The 15,915-nt window shown below is 62.6% G+C and overlaps 2 protein-coding genes and 1 non-coding gene across 3 annotated transcripts; all 3 read right to left on the reverse strand.

Moving 5' to 3' along the window:
• Positions 1-1,693: 1,693 nt before the first annotated feature.
• Positions 1,694-1,884, reverse strand: LOC141918981 (U2 spliceosomal RNA). Its single transcript, XR_012621854.1, has one exon. It is a non-coding gene; the product is annotated as a U2 spliceosomal RNA (small nuclear RNA).
• Positions 1,885-2,803: 919 nt separating this feature from the next.
• On the reverse strand, positions 2,804-9,155 carry TUT1 (terminal uridylyl transferase 1, U6 snRNA-specific). The gene is made up of 9 exons (XM_074813940.1): positions 8,847-9,155; positions 8,546-8,736; positions 8,259-8,465; positions 7,252-7,366; positions 6,830-7,163; positions 6,631-6,740; positions 6,050-6,172; positions 3,899-3,991; positions 2,804-3,806 (listed from the first exon to the last, which is right to left on the reverse strand). The coding sequence occupies exons 1-9, from the start codon at positions 9,019-9,021 to the stop codon at positions 2,839-2,841; spliced, it is 2,316 nt and encodes a 771-aa protein (XP_074670041.1). The 5' UTR covers positions 9,022-9,155; the 3' UTR covers positions 2,804-2,838.
• Positions 9,156-9,188: 33 nt separating this feature from the next.
• MTA2 (metastasis associated 1 family member 2) lies at positions 9,189-15,908 on the reverse strand. Its single transcript, XM_074813941.1, is given in 17 exon segments — positions 9,189-9,610; positions 9,749-9,834; positions 9,836-9,898; positions 10,650-10,801; positions 11,573-11,662; positions 11,743-11,971; positions 12,056-12,195; positions 13,484-13,581; positions 13,690-13,748; positions 13,841-13,915; positions 14,016-14,059; positions 14,062-14,203; positions 14,307-14,406; positions 15,283-15,385; positions 15,496-15,613; positions 15,721-15,784; positions 15,886-15,908. Coding segments are annotated over 14 exon segments (1,521 nt in total). The 5' UTR covers positions 15,357-15,385; positions 15,496-15,613; positions 15,721-15,784; positions 15,886-15,908; the 3' UTR covers positions 9,189-9,441.
• Between the last annotated feature and the right edge of the window lie 7 nt (positions 15,909-15,915).

Here is a 15,915-nt window from a genome sequence, read left to right on the forward strand (position 1 = left end):
TCACCAGTGGTGTCCCCCGGGGCTGGGTTTTGGGGCCGCTCCTGTTTAACGTCGTTATTGCTGCTCTGGACGAGGGGATGGAGCGCACCCGCGGTCAGTTTGGAGATGACACCCAGGTGGGGGGGGGTGTTGATCTCTCGAGGGTGGGGAGGGTCTGCAGAGGGATCTGGCCAGGCTGGAGCGATGGGCTGAGCCCAACGGGAGGAGTTTCACTAAGGGCAAATGCCGGGTGCTGCCCTTTGGGCCACAACAACCCCCAGCAGGGCTACAGGCCTGGGGAGGAGTGGCTGGAGAGCTGCCAGTCAGAGAGGGACCTGGGGGGGTGATAAGGAGCCAGCAGTGTGCCCGGGTGGCCAAGGAGACCAGTGGCATCCTGGCTTGTACCAGCACCAGCGTGGCCAGCAGGGACAGGGGAGGGATCTGACCCCTGGTGAGGCCGCCCCTCGATGGGTGGGTTCAGTTTTGGGCCCCTCACCCCAAAAAGGCCCTTGAATGACTCGAGCGTGGCCAGAGAAGGGCAACGGAGCTGGTGCAGGGTCTGGAGCACAGGTCTGATGGGGAGCGGCTGAGGGAACTGGGGGGGTTTAGTGTGGAGAAGAGGAGGCTGAGGGGAGACCTCCTGGCCCTCTGCAACTCCCTGAAAGGAGGGTGCAGAGAGGGGGGAGGAGTCTCTTGAGCCAAGGAACCAGCGCCAGGACGAGAGGGAACGGCCTCAAGCTGCGCCAGGGCAGGGTCAGGCTGGCTCTTAGGAAGGATTTCTGTCCCGAAGGGGCTGTTGGGCGTTGGAATGGGCTGCCCGGGGCGGGTGATACAGAGAAGCGATCACTTGTTTTAAGACTTATTTACTTACAGCAAACTGCTTAGCAACTTATTTCCTCACTTCTAGCAAGTGATAGTATTACTTATAGTATTTTTTAGTATTGCTGAGAATCCTGCTGGCCCAGACGGTTCTGTGGGATTTTCCCAAGGGCTGTGTCCACCAAAACGAAGCAGTTTGCTGTGAAAATCTACCAAGAACCGCAGCGTTGAGCACAATGTCGCGGTGTTGTGCTGGAGGCACTGGTGTGCTCTGACGAGTCGGGCCTCGGTTCCACTGGTTCCACTGGTTCTCTTCGATCAGAGAGGATGAGTAAACCGGCCGAAAAACGTTGTTGTTGTTGTTGAAGAAATTGGCCGAGAGAATCTGCGCGTGCTCCGGGGGAAAAAAAGGTGAGAAAGACCACGAGCCTTCCTCCCGAAGCCCCCCGGAGAGCCCCCCAGGAGGGGATGCGCAGGGGCAAAGAGAACACGAAGTGCTGCCCGCAGCCTCTCGCGCTAACCCCGCCCCCCTCATGCATATGTATGCGTGCGCGGTGTGAGCCCATGAATATGTACATCCCCACTCGAGGGGTTGCTGGTACAACGTGCGGGGGGGGCAGCTTTGGGGAGAAACCCCCTCGCCCCCCGGCCGGAGTAACCGCAGCCGCTGTGTGACTCTGTCGGAGCGTCCCGGGGGGGGAGTCCCCGTCCCTGGGGGGGGGGGGGTGTGGGGGGGTGGAGAGTCGGGTCAGGGGGAGGAGCCTCAAGGGCTTCTGCAACGCGGAGGGTTTCGGGATTCAGCGACACGCGGGGACGGACGCGGCGCTGGGTCAGGGCGGGGGGAAGCTGGAGGGGGCGGCTCGTTCTGTCTTTGACCGGCACAGGGACCCCCGGGGGGGCGGGCACCGTTCCCGGAGGCACTGCAATACCGGGACGATGCGCGGAGCGGAGGGAGCAAGCTCCGGGTCCAACTCCCACACCCAAAAATCCGTTTAATATAAAGTCCTCTCATCGAGGACGTATCAGATATTAAACTGATAAGAACAGATACTACACTTGATCTTAGCCAAAAGGCCGAGAAGCGATACCCCGCACCCCCGACCCGCACCGACCCACACCCCCGCGCTCACACACACCGCACGGACACAACACCGACCCCGACAAAACGGCCCCCGACGCCTCCCGCGCTCCCTCCCCGCCGCAGTAAGGCCCGACCGCCGCGCCCCGCGGACACCGACCCCCGGCAGAGCCCCGGGACGCCGCCACCGGACGCTCCCGGCGGCCCCCGCGACGTTTCTCTCCTCGTCCGAAATCTGCATATCCCCGCCCCTCGCGCGGCTTCACCGCGCCCTCCGCTCCCCATCGCCGCAATTCGATTGGCCGCTCCAACGCCTCAATTTGCATTCGCTTCTCCCCCTCCTCGCCCTCCCGCCCAACCCGCCGACCGGCCCCTCCCGGCGGCTCAATTAGCATAACGCTTTTATTTACATATCCCCGCCCGTCGCCCGTATTGACCCCGCCCCGTTCTTTCCCCGCGGCAACCTGATTGGCCGCTCCAACCCCTGCAATTTGCATTCGCTCCTTCCCCTTCCCGCCCTCCCGCAAAACTCCCACGACCAGCCCCTGCGACACTTTTCCCACCCTCAATTTGCATATCCCCGCCCCTCTGTCGCACTAGCCCCGCCCCTAAACTCTGGCTCAGCCCGGAGGCAGTTGAAGGCGATGAAGGGGCGGGGGGGGGGGTGGTGGGGGGGGTCGGCCCCTCCCAATTAAAATATTTCATCCCATTCTGCCCCTTTTTAGCCATTTTTCAGCCATTTTAACCCAAGTTAACGCCTGTTTGAAGCGCAGCGCCCAAACACCCCCCCCGCCCCGAGCTCACGCTCCGAGTTTCCTTTAAATCAGGAAAATTTAAGAAATAAAACCCACGCTCCAGGGTTTTCTTTTTTTCCCGCTTTTTCTCCCCAAAAATCCCCACGCCGCCTCTCCGCACGCCAAACACAGGTTGAAAAACGAAACATTTTTACTGCCCCAAACCCTTCAGGGTGTTGAACCCCCCTCCCCGTCCTGCGACTGCGTTTCCCTCGCCGCCCCCTCTCCCAAGCGGCGCCGCACGGCGGCGGGTAAAAAACTCTTCAAAAAGTGATAAAAATCCCGAAAAAGCGGCGCGGGGGCGTTGGGGGAGGGCAGCAAGCGCAGCAGGACGTGGGTGGCGGCGGGACGGGCGCTGGCGGCGAAGCGGAGCAGCGGTTGCGGGGGGCGCTCGGCGCCGTCGCGGTGGACGATGGTTTGTGACACTGTTCGCTCCAGCGCCAGGTCCCGGGGACCGTCCCCGCGGAGCAAACGGCGGCGGAGGCGGCGGCGGCCGGTCCAGACGCGGTGCCAAACGGCGCAGGTCCAAGTCGCTCCTTCCGCCGCCGACTCCTCCTCGCCGGCATCGCGCCGCGGTTTCTTCGCCGCGGCGCCGTCGGTTTCTTCGGCGAATCGACGCTTTCCCCCAGCAACAAAAAGCACGGAATCGCCCCAAATCGGTGTCCCGGCGGCGCAGCTGCACCCGAGAACGTCCCCGAGGACGAAGGCGACGGCGGCGCAAACCTGGCGGAAGCGGAGGGCGCGAGGGCGCCGCGCGTCGCCCGTGGGGATGGAGATGAGGAAGGCGGCGGCGTCGTCGTCGTCGGCGGCTCCCGGTTGCGCGGCGGCGGGTTGGAAGAGTCGGGTCAAGCCCCACGCGCGGCCCTTGGCGGATTTGCGGCGGTAGCGGAGGCTGCGGCAGAACTTGGCGGCGCGGCGGCAGCAGCGGGCGAGACGCGCGGCCGTTTTGGCGTTGACGTTGGCCGCAACGTTGTGGTCGAGCTCGAAGGGGTCTTGGAGGTTGAGGGGTCCCAATTTCAAGCCTTCGGGGTTTTCGGGGGGCGGCAACGGCGACGCTCGACCTTCCCGTAAAGAAACCAGCTGCCCCGCGAAGTCGAAATCGGAGAAAACGCGGAAAAATTCGGCCAGGAGAGAAGCTACGGGGATAGGGGGGGGGGTGAGCTGGGGGGCTGCGCCCCCCACCCCCACCCCCCTCCACCAAATCACCCCAAAACGCCCCAAAACTCACACGGCGTCTCAGTGTTGGCGCTGGGTGCGAGCGCGGCCGCGTCCCGCGGGAAGGTGCAGTCCCACCCCGCCACCACGGCGCGGTCCTCGGGCCCTGCGGCGGAAAGAGCGCGGAAACGGCTGAAATCGGGGGGAAAAGGGGGAAAAAAGGGGGAAAAGGGGGGGTTTAGAGGGATAAAAGGGTGGAAAAACGGATTTTACGGGGGTAAAAGGGAGAAAAAGGCGAAAATGTGGATTTTAGTGGAGTAAAAGGGATAAAAAGGTAAATATGTGGATTTTAGCGGGATAAAATGGGGAAAAAGGTGAGAATGTGGATTTTAATGGGATGAAATTGGTAAAAAGGTGAAAACGGGGATTTTACTGGGGTAAAATGGGTAAAAAAGTGAAAATGGAGTATTCTACGGGGATAAAAGGGATAAAAAGGTGAAAATATGGAGGATTTTATCAGGATAAAAGGGATAAAAAGGTGAAAATGTGGATTTTCATGGGATAAAACGGGTAAGAACGTGAAAATATGAGTTTTACCGGGATAAAAGTGATAAAAAGACGAAAATATGGAGAATTTTACCAGGATAAAATGGTGAAAAAAGTGAAAATACAGATTTTAGTGGGATAAAAAGGGATAAAAAGAAGGTGAAAATACGGATTTTAGCGGGATAAAATGGGTAAAAAAGGTGAAAATACGGATTATTCTACCAAGATAAAAGGGATAAAAATGGTGAAAAAATGGATTTTACCAGGATAAAAGGGATAAAAAGATGAAAATGTGCATTTTAATGGGATAAAATGGAGAAAAAGGTGAAAATGTGGATTTTACCAGGATAAAATCGGTAAAAAAGTGAAAATGTGGATTATTCTACCGTGATAAAAGAGATAAAAAGGTGAAAACGTGGATTTTACCGGGATAAAATAGTGAAAAAGGTGAAAATACAGACTATTTTACTGGGATAAAAAGGGATAAAAAGAAAGTGAAAATATGGATTTTACTGGGACAAAAGGGATAAAAATGTAAAAATGTGGATTTTACTGGGATAAAATTGGTAAAAAAGTGAAAATATAGATTATTTTACTGAGATAAAATGGATAAAAAGGTAAAAATGTGGATTATTCTACCGGGATAAAAGGGATAAAAAAGCGAAAAAATGGATTTTACTGGGATAAAATTGGTAAAAAGGTGAAAATATAGATTATTTTACCGAGATAAAATGGACAAAAAGGTGAAAATGTGGATTATTCTACCAGGATAAAAAGGTGACAATATGGAGCATTTTAGCGGGATAAAAATGGATAAAAATGTGAAAATATGGATTTTAGCGGGATAAAACGGGTGAAAAAGTGAAAATGTGGATTTTAGTGGGATAAAAGGGATAAAAACAAGGTGAAAATCTGATTTTACCCGGATAAAAACAGATAAAAAAGAGAAAATACAGATTTTTCCAGGATAAAATGGATAAAAAAGTGAAAATATGGAGGATTTTACCAAAATAAAAGGGATAAAAAGGTGAAAATGTGGATTTCACCAGGATAAAATGGGGAAAAAAGTGAAAATGTGGATTATTTTACTGGGATAAAAGGGATAAAAAGAAGGTGAAAATGTGGATTTTACCGGGATAAAATGGGGAAAAAGGTGAAAATGTGGATTTTACTGGGATAAAATTGGTAAAAAGGTGAAAATATAGATTATTTTACCGAGATAAAATGCATAAAAATGTGAAAATGTGGATTATTCTACCGGGATAAAAGGAATAAAAAGGTGAAAATACAGATTTTGTCGGGATAAAAAGATGAAAATATGGAGAATTTTAGCGGGATAAAACGGTGAAAAAATGGGATTTTAGTGGGATAAAAGGGATAAAAAGTTGAAAATGTGGATTTTAGCGGGATAAAATGGGGAAAAAGGTGAAAATGTGGATTATTCTACCAGGATAAAAGGGATAAAAAGGAGAAAATATGGATTTTGTTGGGATAAAATGGATAAAAACGTGAAAATATGGAGAATTTTACTGGGATAAAACGGTCAAAAAATGGATTTTAGTGGGATAAAAGGAATAAAAAGGTGAAAATGTGGATTATTTTACTGGGATAAAAGGGATAAAAAGAAGATGAAAATATGGATTTTAGCGGGATAAAATGGGGAAAAAACGGCTTTTACCGGCCAAATCCCGCAAGCGGGCGACGGTGGGCAGCACGGGGGGGCTGCGCGTCTGCAGGAAGAACAGCACCAGCAGCGTCAGGGCGTAGTTGTTGAGGAGGGGGCCGCCCCCCGAGGGGTTTCCTGTGGGAAAAGGGCATCAAGATGGTGTCGGGGGGGGGCCGGGTGGCCACTGGGGGGGGCTGGGTGGCCACTGGGCGGGGCAGGTGGCCACCGGGGGGGCCGGACGGCCACCGGGGGAGCTGGGTAGCCACCACGGGGCTGGGTGGGCACCGGGGGGGCACCAAGGAGGCTGGGTAGCCACCGGGGGGGGCTGGGTGGCCACCGGGGGTGGGGCTGGGTGGCCACCGGGGGTCAGGTGGGCACCAGGGGGGGGCACCGGGGAGGCTGGGTAGCCACCGAGGGGGGCCGGGTGGCCACCGAGGGGGGGCTGGGTGGCAACCAGGGGTGGGGCTGGGTGGCCACCGGGGGGCGGCTGGGTGGCAACCAGGGGTGGGGCTGGGTGGCCACCAGGGGGGCACCAGGGGAGCTGGGTAGCCACCGAGGGGGGCTGGGTGGCCACCAGGGGGGCTCGCTCTCACCAGCCAGCCCCTGCTGCTTGGCCCAGAGCCGCACGGCGTAAACCAGCGGCCGCACGCGCGCGTCGGCGTCGGCGCAGAGGCGCAGGAAGCGGGTGTTGAGCAGCGCCAGCCTGCCGTTAAAAAATAACCAATAACGGTTACAAAAAGCCCCAAAATGTAGAAATTCTGCCCCAAAACCCTCGCCCTCCCCCCCCCAGACCTGTTGTCGATAGAAACGTCGCCCGCCAACGCGGATTGTTTGTGGGTGAATTTCACGACGGGGCGACGGGCGGAGGGGACGGCGCGGACGCGGCGCACGCCGGGCACGCAGCGGCGCAGGACGGTGGCCACCAGGTCCAGGAGCTCCGTTGCCGGCGTGGCCACCAAATCGATGTCGCTCAGGAGGGAATTTTCAGCATCCGAGGTGGAAGCGGGAGCGTCCGGGGTTGAGGCCTGGAGGGATTTGGTGGGTTCGAGATCCAGGAGAAGGTCAAGGTCGCAGCCGCGGGTGTCGAAGCCGTTGACGGAGGAACCGAAGGGCACCACGGCGCAGCCTGGGGGCCACAAAAATAAACCCCTATTAGCCCCATCCTGGGCTCGCCCGAGGGAAGCGGCCGTGGGTGGCGTGAGGAAAAGACTCACCGGGGAAAAATTCGGTGAAAACTTCCTGGAAAAGGGTCACCAGGAGGTGCCGCACGCGGCGCTCGGCCTCGCTCAGCTCCAGCAGCTCCACCAGCTGCGACATCTGGGCGTCCACCTGCGCGGACTGGGGTTACTGGTGGGACTGGTGGGGTGGGGGGGTTGTTCTTCCCCCCCGCCCCCCCCCCTCCATGTTTGGGGGAGCACCAGGACCCTGCAAAACCCCCCAGGAGAGCTTTGGGATCCACCTCCCACCCCCCCCCAGAACTCACCACCCCCCTGAGAATGCTTTGGGACCCTCCCCAAAGCCCCAGGACCCCCCTCAAACCCCCAGGACTCTCCCCCCAAACCCCCAAGACACCCCCTCAAAGCCCCAGGACCCCCCCCAAAGCCCCAAGACCCCTGTCAAACCCCCAGGACTCCCCCCCCAAACCCCCAGGACCCTCCCCACACCCCCAGGACCCCCCTCTCACACCCCCAAGACACCCCCCCAAAGCCCCAAGACCCCCCTCAAACCCCCAAGACCCTCCTCAAACCCCCAGGACACCCCCCAAACCCCCAAGACACCCCCTCAAACCCCCAAGACCCCCCTCAAACCCCCAAGACCCTCCCCAAACCCCCAAGACCCCCCCCCCCAAACCCCCAAGACTCCTCTCAAACCCCGAAGACCCCTCTCAAGCCCCCAAGACCCCTCTCAAGCCCCCAAGACCCCTCTCAAACCCCCAAGCCCTCCCCACACCCCCAGGACCCCCCTCAAACCCCCAGGACTCCCCCCTCAAACCCCCAGGACTCCCCCCTCAAACCTCCCCAGACCCCCAAGACCCTCCCCCAAATCCTCAAGACCCCCCTCAAACCCCCAAGATCCCCCTCAAACCCCCAAGATCCCCCTCAAACCCCCAAGATCCCCCTCAAACCCCCAGGACACCCCCCAAACCCCCAAGACACCCCCCCCCAAACCCCCAGGACCCCCCCAAACCCCCAGAAGACCACCCTCCCGAAGCCATACTCACATCCGGGGCCTGGCAAAGCGCCTGCTCCAGCTTCTCCGGCCCAAGAGGCTCGCGGCGGGCGCCGCCCCCGGGGCGGGGGCTGTAAGCAAAAACTTTCTCCTCCCGGGGACGAACCCGGAGCCGGTGCCCGGCCAGAGCGTGTTGGGGCTCGGCCAGCGCCCGCTCCCGGCCCGCGGCCTCCCGCAGCTCCACGATGGCGTAGACGCCCTAAGGGGAACGGACACCCCGTCAGCGCCATCCCGATGGCGGGGGGACTCCCCAATTCCCCCCATTTCACCCCTAAAAACCTTCTCTTTGTCCATCACGACAGTCGCAACGTCCCCGAAAGCCCCGAAATACTCCGCGAGCTCCTCGCCCGACGTGCCGCGGGCGAAACCGCTGACGAAAAGGCTCCGCTGCTCCTGCGCCCGCCGTTCGGCACGAAGGGTCCGCAGCCGCTGGTGCTTTTTGCCCCGGAGATGCTCCGCCAGGCTCGGCCCTGCGGGAGGGGAGAAGCGGCGGAGGAAGAGGAGAAGCGGCGGAGGGAGGGGGGACACCCGGTAACCACCCCCCGCCCCCCGAGCGCCGCCCCCCCGGGCCCGCACTCACGGTTGGCCGCGGAAACCTGGCACAGGCGGCAGCGGAAGCCCCGCGGGAGCGGCTCCACGTCGGGATCCGCCTCCGGGGGCGGGGGGGACGCGGTGGAGCCCACCGGGGATGCGGGGGAGCCCACCGGGGCCGGGGCGGGCCCCGCCGCCATGGCCTCGGCCTCCCCCTCCGCCATTAGCGGCCGCACTTCCGCCGGAAGTGGTCCGATCACCTGACCTTCCCCCCCGACCGGAAGTGACGCCACCCCGGAACCGACCCCTCCCGGAAACACACCCCGCGGGAACAAACGTTCCGCTCTGATTGTTTCCGCGTCCCCGCCCCGCGCCGGTTGTTGGTTCCCGGTGAAGAAAAATCGTCGGTTTTATTTCCTGTCGCTACAGAACCGGGACAGCCCGAGATACAAAACCGGGGGCGTCGCTCCACGTACAAAAGGGGCCCGCGGTGGGGGGGGGGGCGGGGAGGGGGGGTCGGGGGGGGGTGTCAGGCAGCGGGGGGGGGGGGCTCCAGACCGGCACCGGGCCCTCCCCCCCGCCCGCGGTTTCTATGGAAATAAAAAAAATACAAAAGGGGCCCGGCCCGGTGGCGGGGGGGGGTGTCAGTCCTCGAGGACGATGGGCTCTGAGGTGCTGGCGGGGTGGGGGGGGGCGGAGGGCGCCAGGGCCCCCCCGGGCCGCAGGGGCAGCCCCGGTTTCACCTTGAGGGGCAGGTTGGGGCGCCGGGCGGCGCGGCGGAGCTCCAGGTGCGTCAGCGCCTTCCGCAGCGCCCTGGGGAGGGGACACACGGGGAGGGAGGGGGGGGTCAGGGGCTGGGGAGCACCCCAGGGCCCCCCCCCCCCCTCCCCCAGTGCCCTCTTCCTCCTCCCCACAGCCCCCCCCCCCCACCACCGACCCCCCCGCCCCAACCTGGTGTCCTTGGTGGCCACGAAGACGACGGGGTTGGGGGCGTCAGCGGGGTTCAGCTTCTGGCGTTTGCTGGCGGGGGGGGGGCCCCGCGCGCAGCCCCGTGGCCAGGGGGCGACCATTGGCTGAGAAGGGGAGGCCCGAGGCCCCGACCTGGGCGGGGAAATGTTCAGGCCCCGCCCCTTCCCTCCTCCCCCCCCCGCCCAGGAGCTGTCAGTCACACACACACACACCCCCGGCCAATCAGAGACAGCCTCATGCTTGCAGGCCCCGCCCCCCGCATAGAGCCTGGTCAATCTCTTTCCCCATGATAGTCCCCTGTCAATCACATCTTGCCCCACCCCCTGTCAATCACCCATGTTCCCACACCTGGTTTAATGCCTTTTCCCAGGCTCCACCCCCTGTCAATCACCCCCGGCTCCACCCCCCACCAGTCCAACCCCTTTCCCCAGGCTCCCCCCTGTCAATCACCCCCAGGCTCCACCCCACTGTCAATCACCCCCAGGCCCCACCCCCACTGTCAATCACCCCCTAGGCTCCACCCCCCACCAATCACCCAACTCCACCCCCTGTCACCCCCAGACCCCACCCCCCTGTCAATCACCCTCAGCTCCACCCCCCAGACCCCACCCCCCCACCACCCGACTCCACCCACTGTCAATCACCCCCAGCTCCACCCCCAGGCCCCACCCCTGCCAATCACCCAACTCCACCCCCTGTCAATCACCCCCAGCTCCACCCCCTGTCAATCACCCCTCAATCCCCACCCTCTGCCCTCCCCAGCCCCGCTCCCACAGGCCCTGCTCCCTGTCAATCCCAGCGAGGCCCCTCCCACCCCCCAATACCCCCCTCCGCGGGGCTGGTGGCCCTTCGCGCCCCCTCGTAGCCCCTCAGCGTCCCGTACCCGTACCCGGGGGGGGCGGTGGCCCTCGCCAGCCCCCTCGTAGCCCCTTTTGCCCACCAGCCCCGCCAGCCCCCGGCTCTGGCTCAGCTGGTTCCGGTTGATGGGGGTCTTGGTGCCTCGCGGCGTCTTCGGCTTCAGGGGGGCCTGTGCCGCTGGGGGGGGGGGGCGGGGGGTGGTGAGGGGTGTCAGGGGCCACCCCACAGCTCCCCCCAGCCCCACGGGACCCCCCCGCCCCCCCTCGGCTCCCAGGAAGAGCCCCAAAACCCATCCAACCCCCGCAGACCCCCCACCCTGGCTGAGACACCCTGGGGGGTCCGTCTCTGTCACCCCCCCCCCCACCCCAGGGGTCACCCCACACCCCCGCGGGCCACCCCACAACCCCAGGGACCCCCCCCAGCCCCACAAAACCCCCAGCCAACGCCCCAAAACCCACCCAGGCACCTTGAGGGTCCATCCCTGTCCCCCCCCACCCCCACATTGTGACCCCCCCCACCCACCCCACACCCCAGGGGTCACCCCACACCCCCAGGGGACCCCCCCAGCCCCACAGACCCCCCCCCCTTAGCCCCACAAGACCCCCAGCAAAAGCCCCAAAACCCACCCAGGCACCTTGAGGGTCCATCCCTGTCCCCCCCCCAACCCCCACATTGTGACCCCCCCCACCCACCCCACACCCCCGGGGGCCACCCCACACCCCCAAGGGACCCCCCCCAGCTCCACAGACCCCCCCCTCAGCCCCACAACCCCACCCCCCAGCCCCACAGAACCCCCCCTTACCCCCACAAAACCTCCCAGCAAAAGCCCCAAAACCCACCCAGGCACCTTGAGGGTCCATCCCTGTCCCCCCCCACCCCTCCCACCCCCTCGGGGTGTCCCCCCCACCCCCTTTTTGTGTCGTCCCCCCCCCCCCCCCAACTCCTTACCCAGCTCCTTAACGATGGCGGCAAGGGGCAGCCGGGCCAGCGGATGAATCTTGAGCGGAGCCTTCGCCGCTTTGGGCAAGCGGATGGAGCCTGGAGGGTGGGAAAACAGAGATAAAGGGTGGGTGTGGGGTGGGGGACACAAAAAAACCCCCCCCCAAATCGTCACCTACACTCAGCTTTGATGGCGTTGGCGTTGATGGGGGCGTAGGGGCGCCGGGCGGCGCGGCGGGGCTGCAGGACGTCGCGGCAGAGGCGTCGCGCCAGGCGGGTCAGGCGGGTGGTTTGGAGGAGAAAAGTTTGACGGTTTTTGGCTAAAAGTTTGGCCCGGCTGGCGCTGGTGGTGTAAGGGGAGAGGCTCTGCGCTTCGGGGCGCGAGAGGTGCCCCCGGGAGTGCGGCTCCTGCCGGAAACAACGCGGTTAGAACCTTTTATTTTTATTTTTGGGGGGGGGTCTTGGAGTCCTTCTGGTGCCCCCGGGGCTCACCGAGGCGCTGCGGGCCGCCCCCTCCAGCTGGGTGGGGGTCTTCAGCCCCCCGTATTTTTTCCAGTAGATCCAGCACGAGGCGCAGAGGCGACACTGCATGTTGGGGGGGCCCCAGGCGTACCACTGGGCGGACTGGGTGGCTGTGGGGTGGGGTGGGGAGGGAAAGGGGGGGTGTGGAGCTGCCCCCCCAGCCCCTAGAGCTGTCGCCATGCACCCCTGCCCTGCCCCACACCCCTAGAGCTGCCCCCCCATGCACCCCTGCTCCTGCCCCACAGCCCCTAGAGCTGTCCCCAAGCCCCCCTGCTCCTGCCCCACACCCCCCAGAGCTGCCCCCATCCTACCCCCCAAGCCCCCTTGCCCTGCCCCACACCCCTAGAGCTGCCCCCCCATGCACCCCTGCTCCTGCCCCACAGCCCCTAGAGCTGCCCTGCTGCCCCCCCTACCCTGCCCCACATCCCTAGAGCTGCCCCCATCCTGCCCCCCCACCCCATGCACCCCTACTCCCGCCCCCCACCCCTAGAGCTGCCCCCCCACGCACCCCTGCTCCTGCCCCACACCCCTAGAGCTGCCCTGCTGCCCCCCCTACCCTGCCCCACACCCCCCAGAGCTGCCCCCATCCTACCCCCCAAGCCCCCTTGCCCTGCCCCACGCCCCTAGAGCTGCCCCCATCCTGCCCCCCCACCCCCATGCACCCCTGCTCCTGCCCCACACCCCTAGAGCTGCCCCCCCATACACCCCTACTCCTGCCCCACAGCCCCTAGAGCTGCCCCTATCCTGCCCCCCCACCCCTTCCCCTGCCCCACACCCCTAGAGCTGCCCCCCCATACATCCCTACTCCTGCCCCACAGCCCCTAGAGCTGCCCTGCTGCCCCCCCTACCCTGCCCCACACTCCTAGAGCTGCCCCTATCCTGCCCCCCACCCCCTTCCCCTGCCCCACACCCCTAGAGCTGCCCCCATCCTGCCCCCCAAGCCCCCTTGCCCTGCCCCACACCCCTAGAGCTGCCCCCCATACACCCCTACTCCCACCCCACAGGTCCTACAGCTGCCCCCCCACATGCCTATGCACACCTAGTCCTGCCCCCCAGCCCCTAGAGCTGCCCCCATCCTGCCCCCCCCACCCCTATGCACCCTTGCTCCTGCTCCCCACCCCTAGAGCTGCCCTGCTGCCCCCCCACCCCTACGCACCCCTATTCCTGCCCCACAGCCCCTATAGCTGCCCCCGCTGCCCCCCAACCCCTACACACCCCTACTCCTGCCCCACAGCCACCCATGACCCCCCCCAACCCCTACAGCCCCCCATTGTCTCTACGCTGTCCCCCCCCATCGTGTTGCTCTCACCCCCCCACTTCCCCCCCCAGAGCCTGTGGTTCCCCCCCCACCCCAGCAGCCCCCCAAACCCCAGCGTGTCCCCCCCAAACCCCACTGACTGTGGCAGCTCTCGCAGGTCAGCCCCTTCTGGAAGCCGGCGCCGTTCATGCCGGGTTTGGAACCCACCGAGATGATCTGGTTGGGGTTCGGCTTCGTGCTGCGGAGAAAAAGGGAGGGGGGGGTCAGGGGGGGTTCCTCTTCCCCCCAACAGGCCCAGGAGGGGGTGCAGGGCCCCCCAAAAGCGTTGGCTCCCTCCCCAACTCACTAAGTGGGGATGTAGACTTGCTTCAGCTTGCTGTCTGCCTCTGCTGCCTTCAGCCTCTTCTGCGAGCACACACGGGGGTAAGACAGGGGGGTGGGGGGGTTGCAGCAGCCCCCCCCATGACCCACAGAAGCCCCCCCCGGCCCCCCGATACCTGCTGGATGTAGCGATCAGTGGTTTTCCACATGTAATAAAACTGCACGATGCTGGCCAAGGATTTCCAAGGCAGCTGCGGGGAGAAAACCAGAGCGAGTTTTTGCGCCGAAATGGACCCGGGGGGGGGTGTTTTACCCCCCCGCCACCACCGTGGGCGTCATCCCTAAACTCACAAAATCCTGCCGGATGTCGTTAAAATCCTTCCCGTATTTTTCAGGGCCTCTTCGAAGAGCATGGCCTCGGAAGCCGACCACTCCTCCATCTCGTCGCGGCACAACACCGGCCCCCCCTGCGGCACCAGCGTCGACATGGCCTTGGCCAAATCGTAGCCGTTGCGTTGCAGCGTGTCCATGGCGTGGAACTGGGGGAGGTGGGGGGCACAGGATGGTGAGGGGGGGGTTTACAAGAATCCCCTCAACCCTGCTACGGAGTCGGGGAACCCCCCTCTCCAAAAAAAATCTCACCAGTGTGATATCCCGGGAGGCGGCGGCGGCGCTCATGTGCAGGCTGGGCTGGCGGATGGAGCTGCTGCAGTCCAGGGCGCGCGCAAAGGTCCCGACGGCTCTGAAAGGGGGGGACAGGGAGGGTCAGGGGGGACAGGGAAGGGTTGGGGGGGGGACCCAAGAAGGTTGGGGGGACCCTAGAGGGGTGGGGGGGACCCCAGAGGGGTTGGGAGGGGGCCCTAGAGGGGTTGGGAGGGGGCCCTAGAGGATGTTGGGGGGGACACAAGGGTGTCAGGGGGATCCTAGAGGGGTTGGGGGGGACCCAAGAAGGTTGGGGGGACCCTAGAGGGGTTGGGGGAGTGGACCCTAGAGGGGTGGGGTGGACCCTAGAGGGGTGGGGGGGGACACTAGAGGGGTGGGGGGGGACACTAGAGGGGTGGGGGGGGACACAAGGGTGTCAGGGGGACCCTAGAGGGGTTGGGGGGGGACCCAAGAAGGTTGGGGGGGGACCCAAGAAGGTTGGGGGGGGGACCCAAGGGTGTCGGGGGGATCCTAGAGGGGTTGGGGGGACACTAAAGCGTTGGGGGGGACACACAAGTGTGTCAGGGGGATCCTAGAGGGGTTGAGGGGAGACCCAAGGAGGTTGGGGGGGACACAAGGGTGTCAGGGGGACCCTAGAGGGGTTGGGGGGGACACAAGAAGGTTGGGGGGACCCTAGAGAGGTTGGGGGGGACACAAGAAGGTTGGGGGGGACACTAGAGGGGTGGGGGGCGGGGACCCAAGAAGGTTGGGGGGACACTAAAACGTTGGGGGGGACCCACAAGGGTGTTGGGGGGACCCTAGAGGAGTTGGGGGGGGACCCAAGAAGGTTGGGGGGACACTAGAGGGGTTGGGGGGGGGACGGGGACACACTAGGGCGGGGGACACTAGAGAGATTGGGGGGACACACTAGGGGGGTGGGGGGACACACTAGGGGGGTGGGGGGGGTCCATCTCACCGTGCCACCACCAGGAACTGGTCGATCTGCCGGTCTGTGAGGGGGTTGTCGGGGTCCCACACTTTCATCTCCATTTTCTGCTGGTTCCGGTTGTCCGATTCACCTGGGAAAAGGGGGGGGGGGGGGCATCAGCTTGAACCCCCCCCAAACCCCACAGTGCTCCCCATAACCCCACAGAGACACACACACACACCCCACACCCCCCCCCCAAACCTTCCGCCAGCCGGTCGGGAATTTCCGCTTGATATTTGCAGCCGACGCGGATCTCGCCCTGGTCGGCCAAGAGAGTTTTCTGGACGGGGTCAAACACCAGCGAGTAGAAAAAACAATCCTGGGGGGGGGCACGGGGTGGGGGGAGCTCAGCTGGGTATGGGGGGGCCCCCAAATTAGCCGAATTTTGAGGAATTTTGAGGTGGGGGGGGGGGTTACGGGACTCACCTCTTTCTCCAAATACTGCCCCAGGATGTCGGTCTCGTTGAGGAGCGTCACGCTGCACTTCCCCCTGCGAGGGGGAACGTGGGGGTGTCACAATGAGCCCCCCCAATCCCTAAAACCCTTGGGGATCCCCCCCCCCCCCTCAAAAAAATAATAAATTTTTTGCACCGTATGTGGGTGGCCGCAGCGATTCGAACA

Source organism: Strix aluco, unplaced genomic scaffold (genome assembly GCF_031877795.1).
Source record: "Strix aluco isolate bStrAlu1 unplaced genomic scaffold, bStrAlu1.hap1 HAP1_SCAFFOLD_173, whole genome shotgun sequence".
Lineage (NCBI taxonomy): Eukaryota > Metazoa > Chordata > Aves > Strigiformes > Strigidae > Strix > Strix aluco.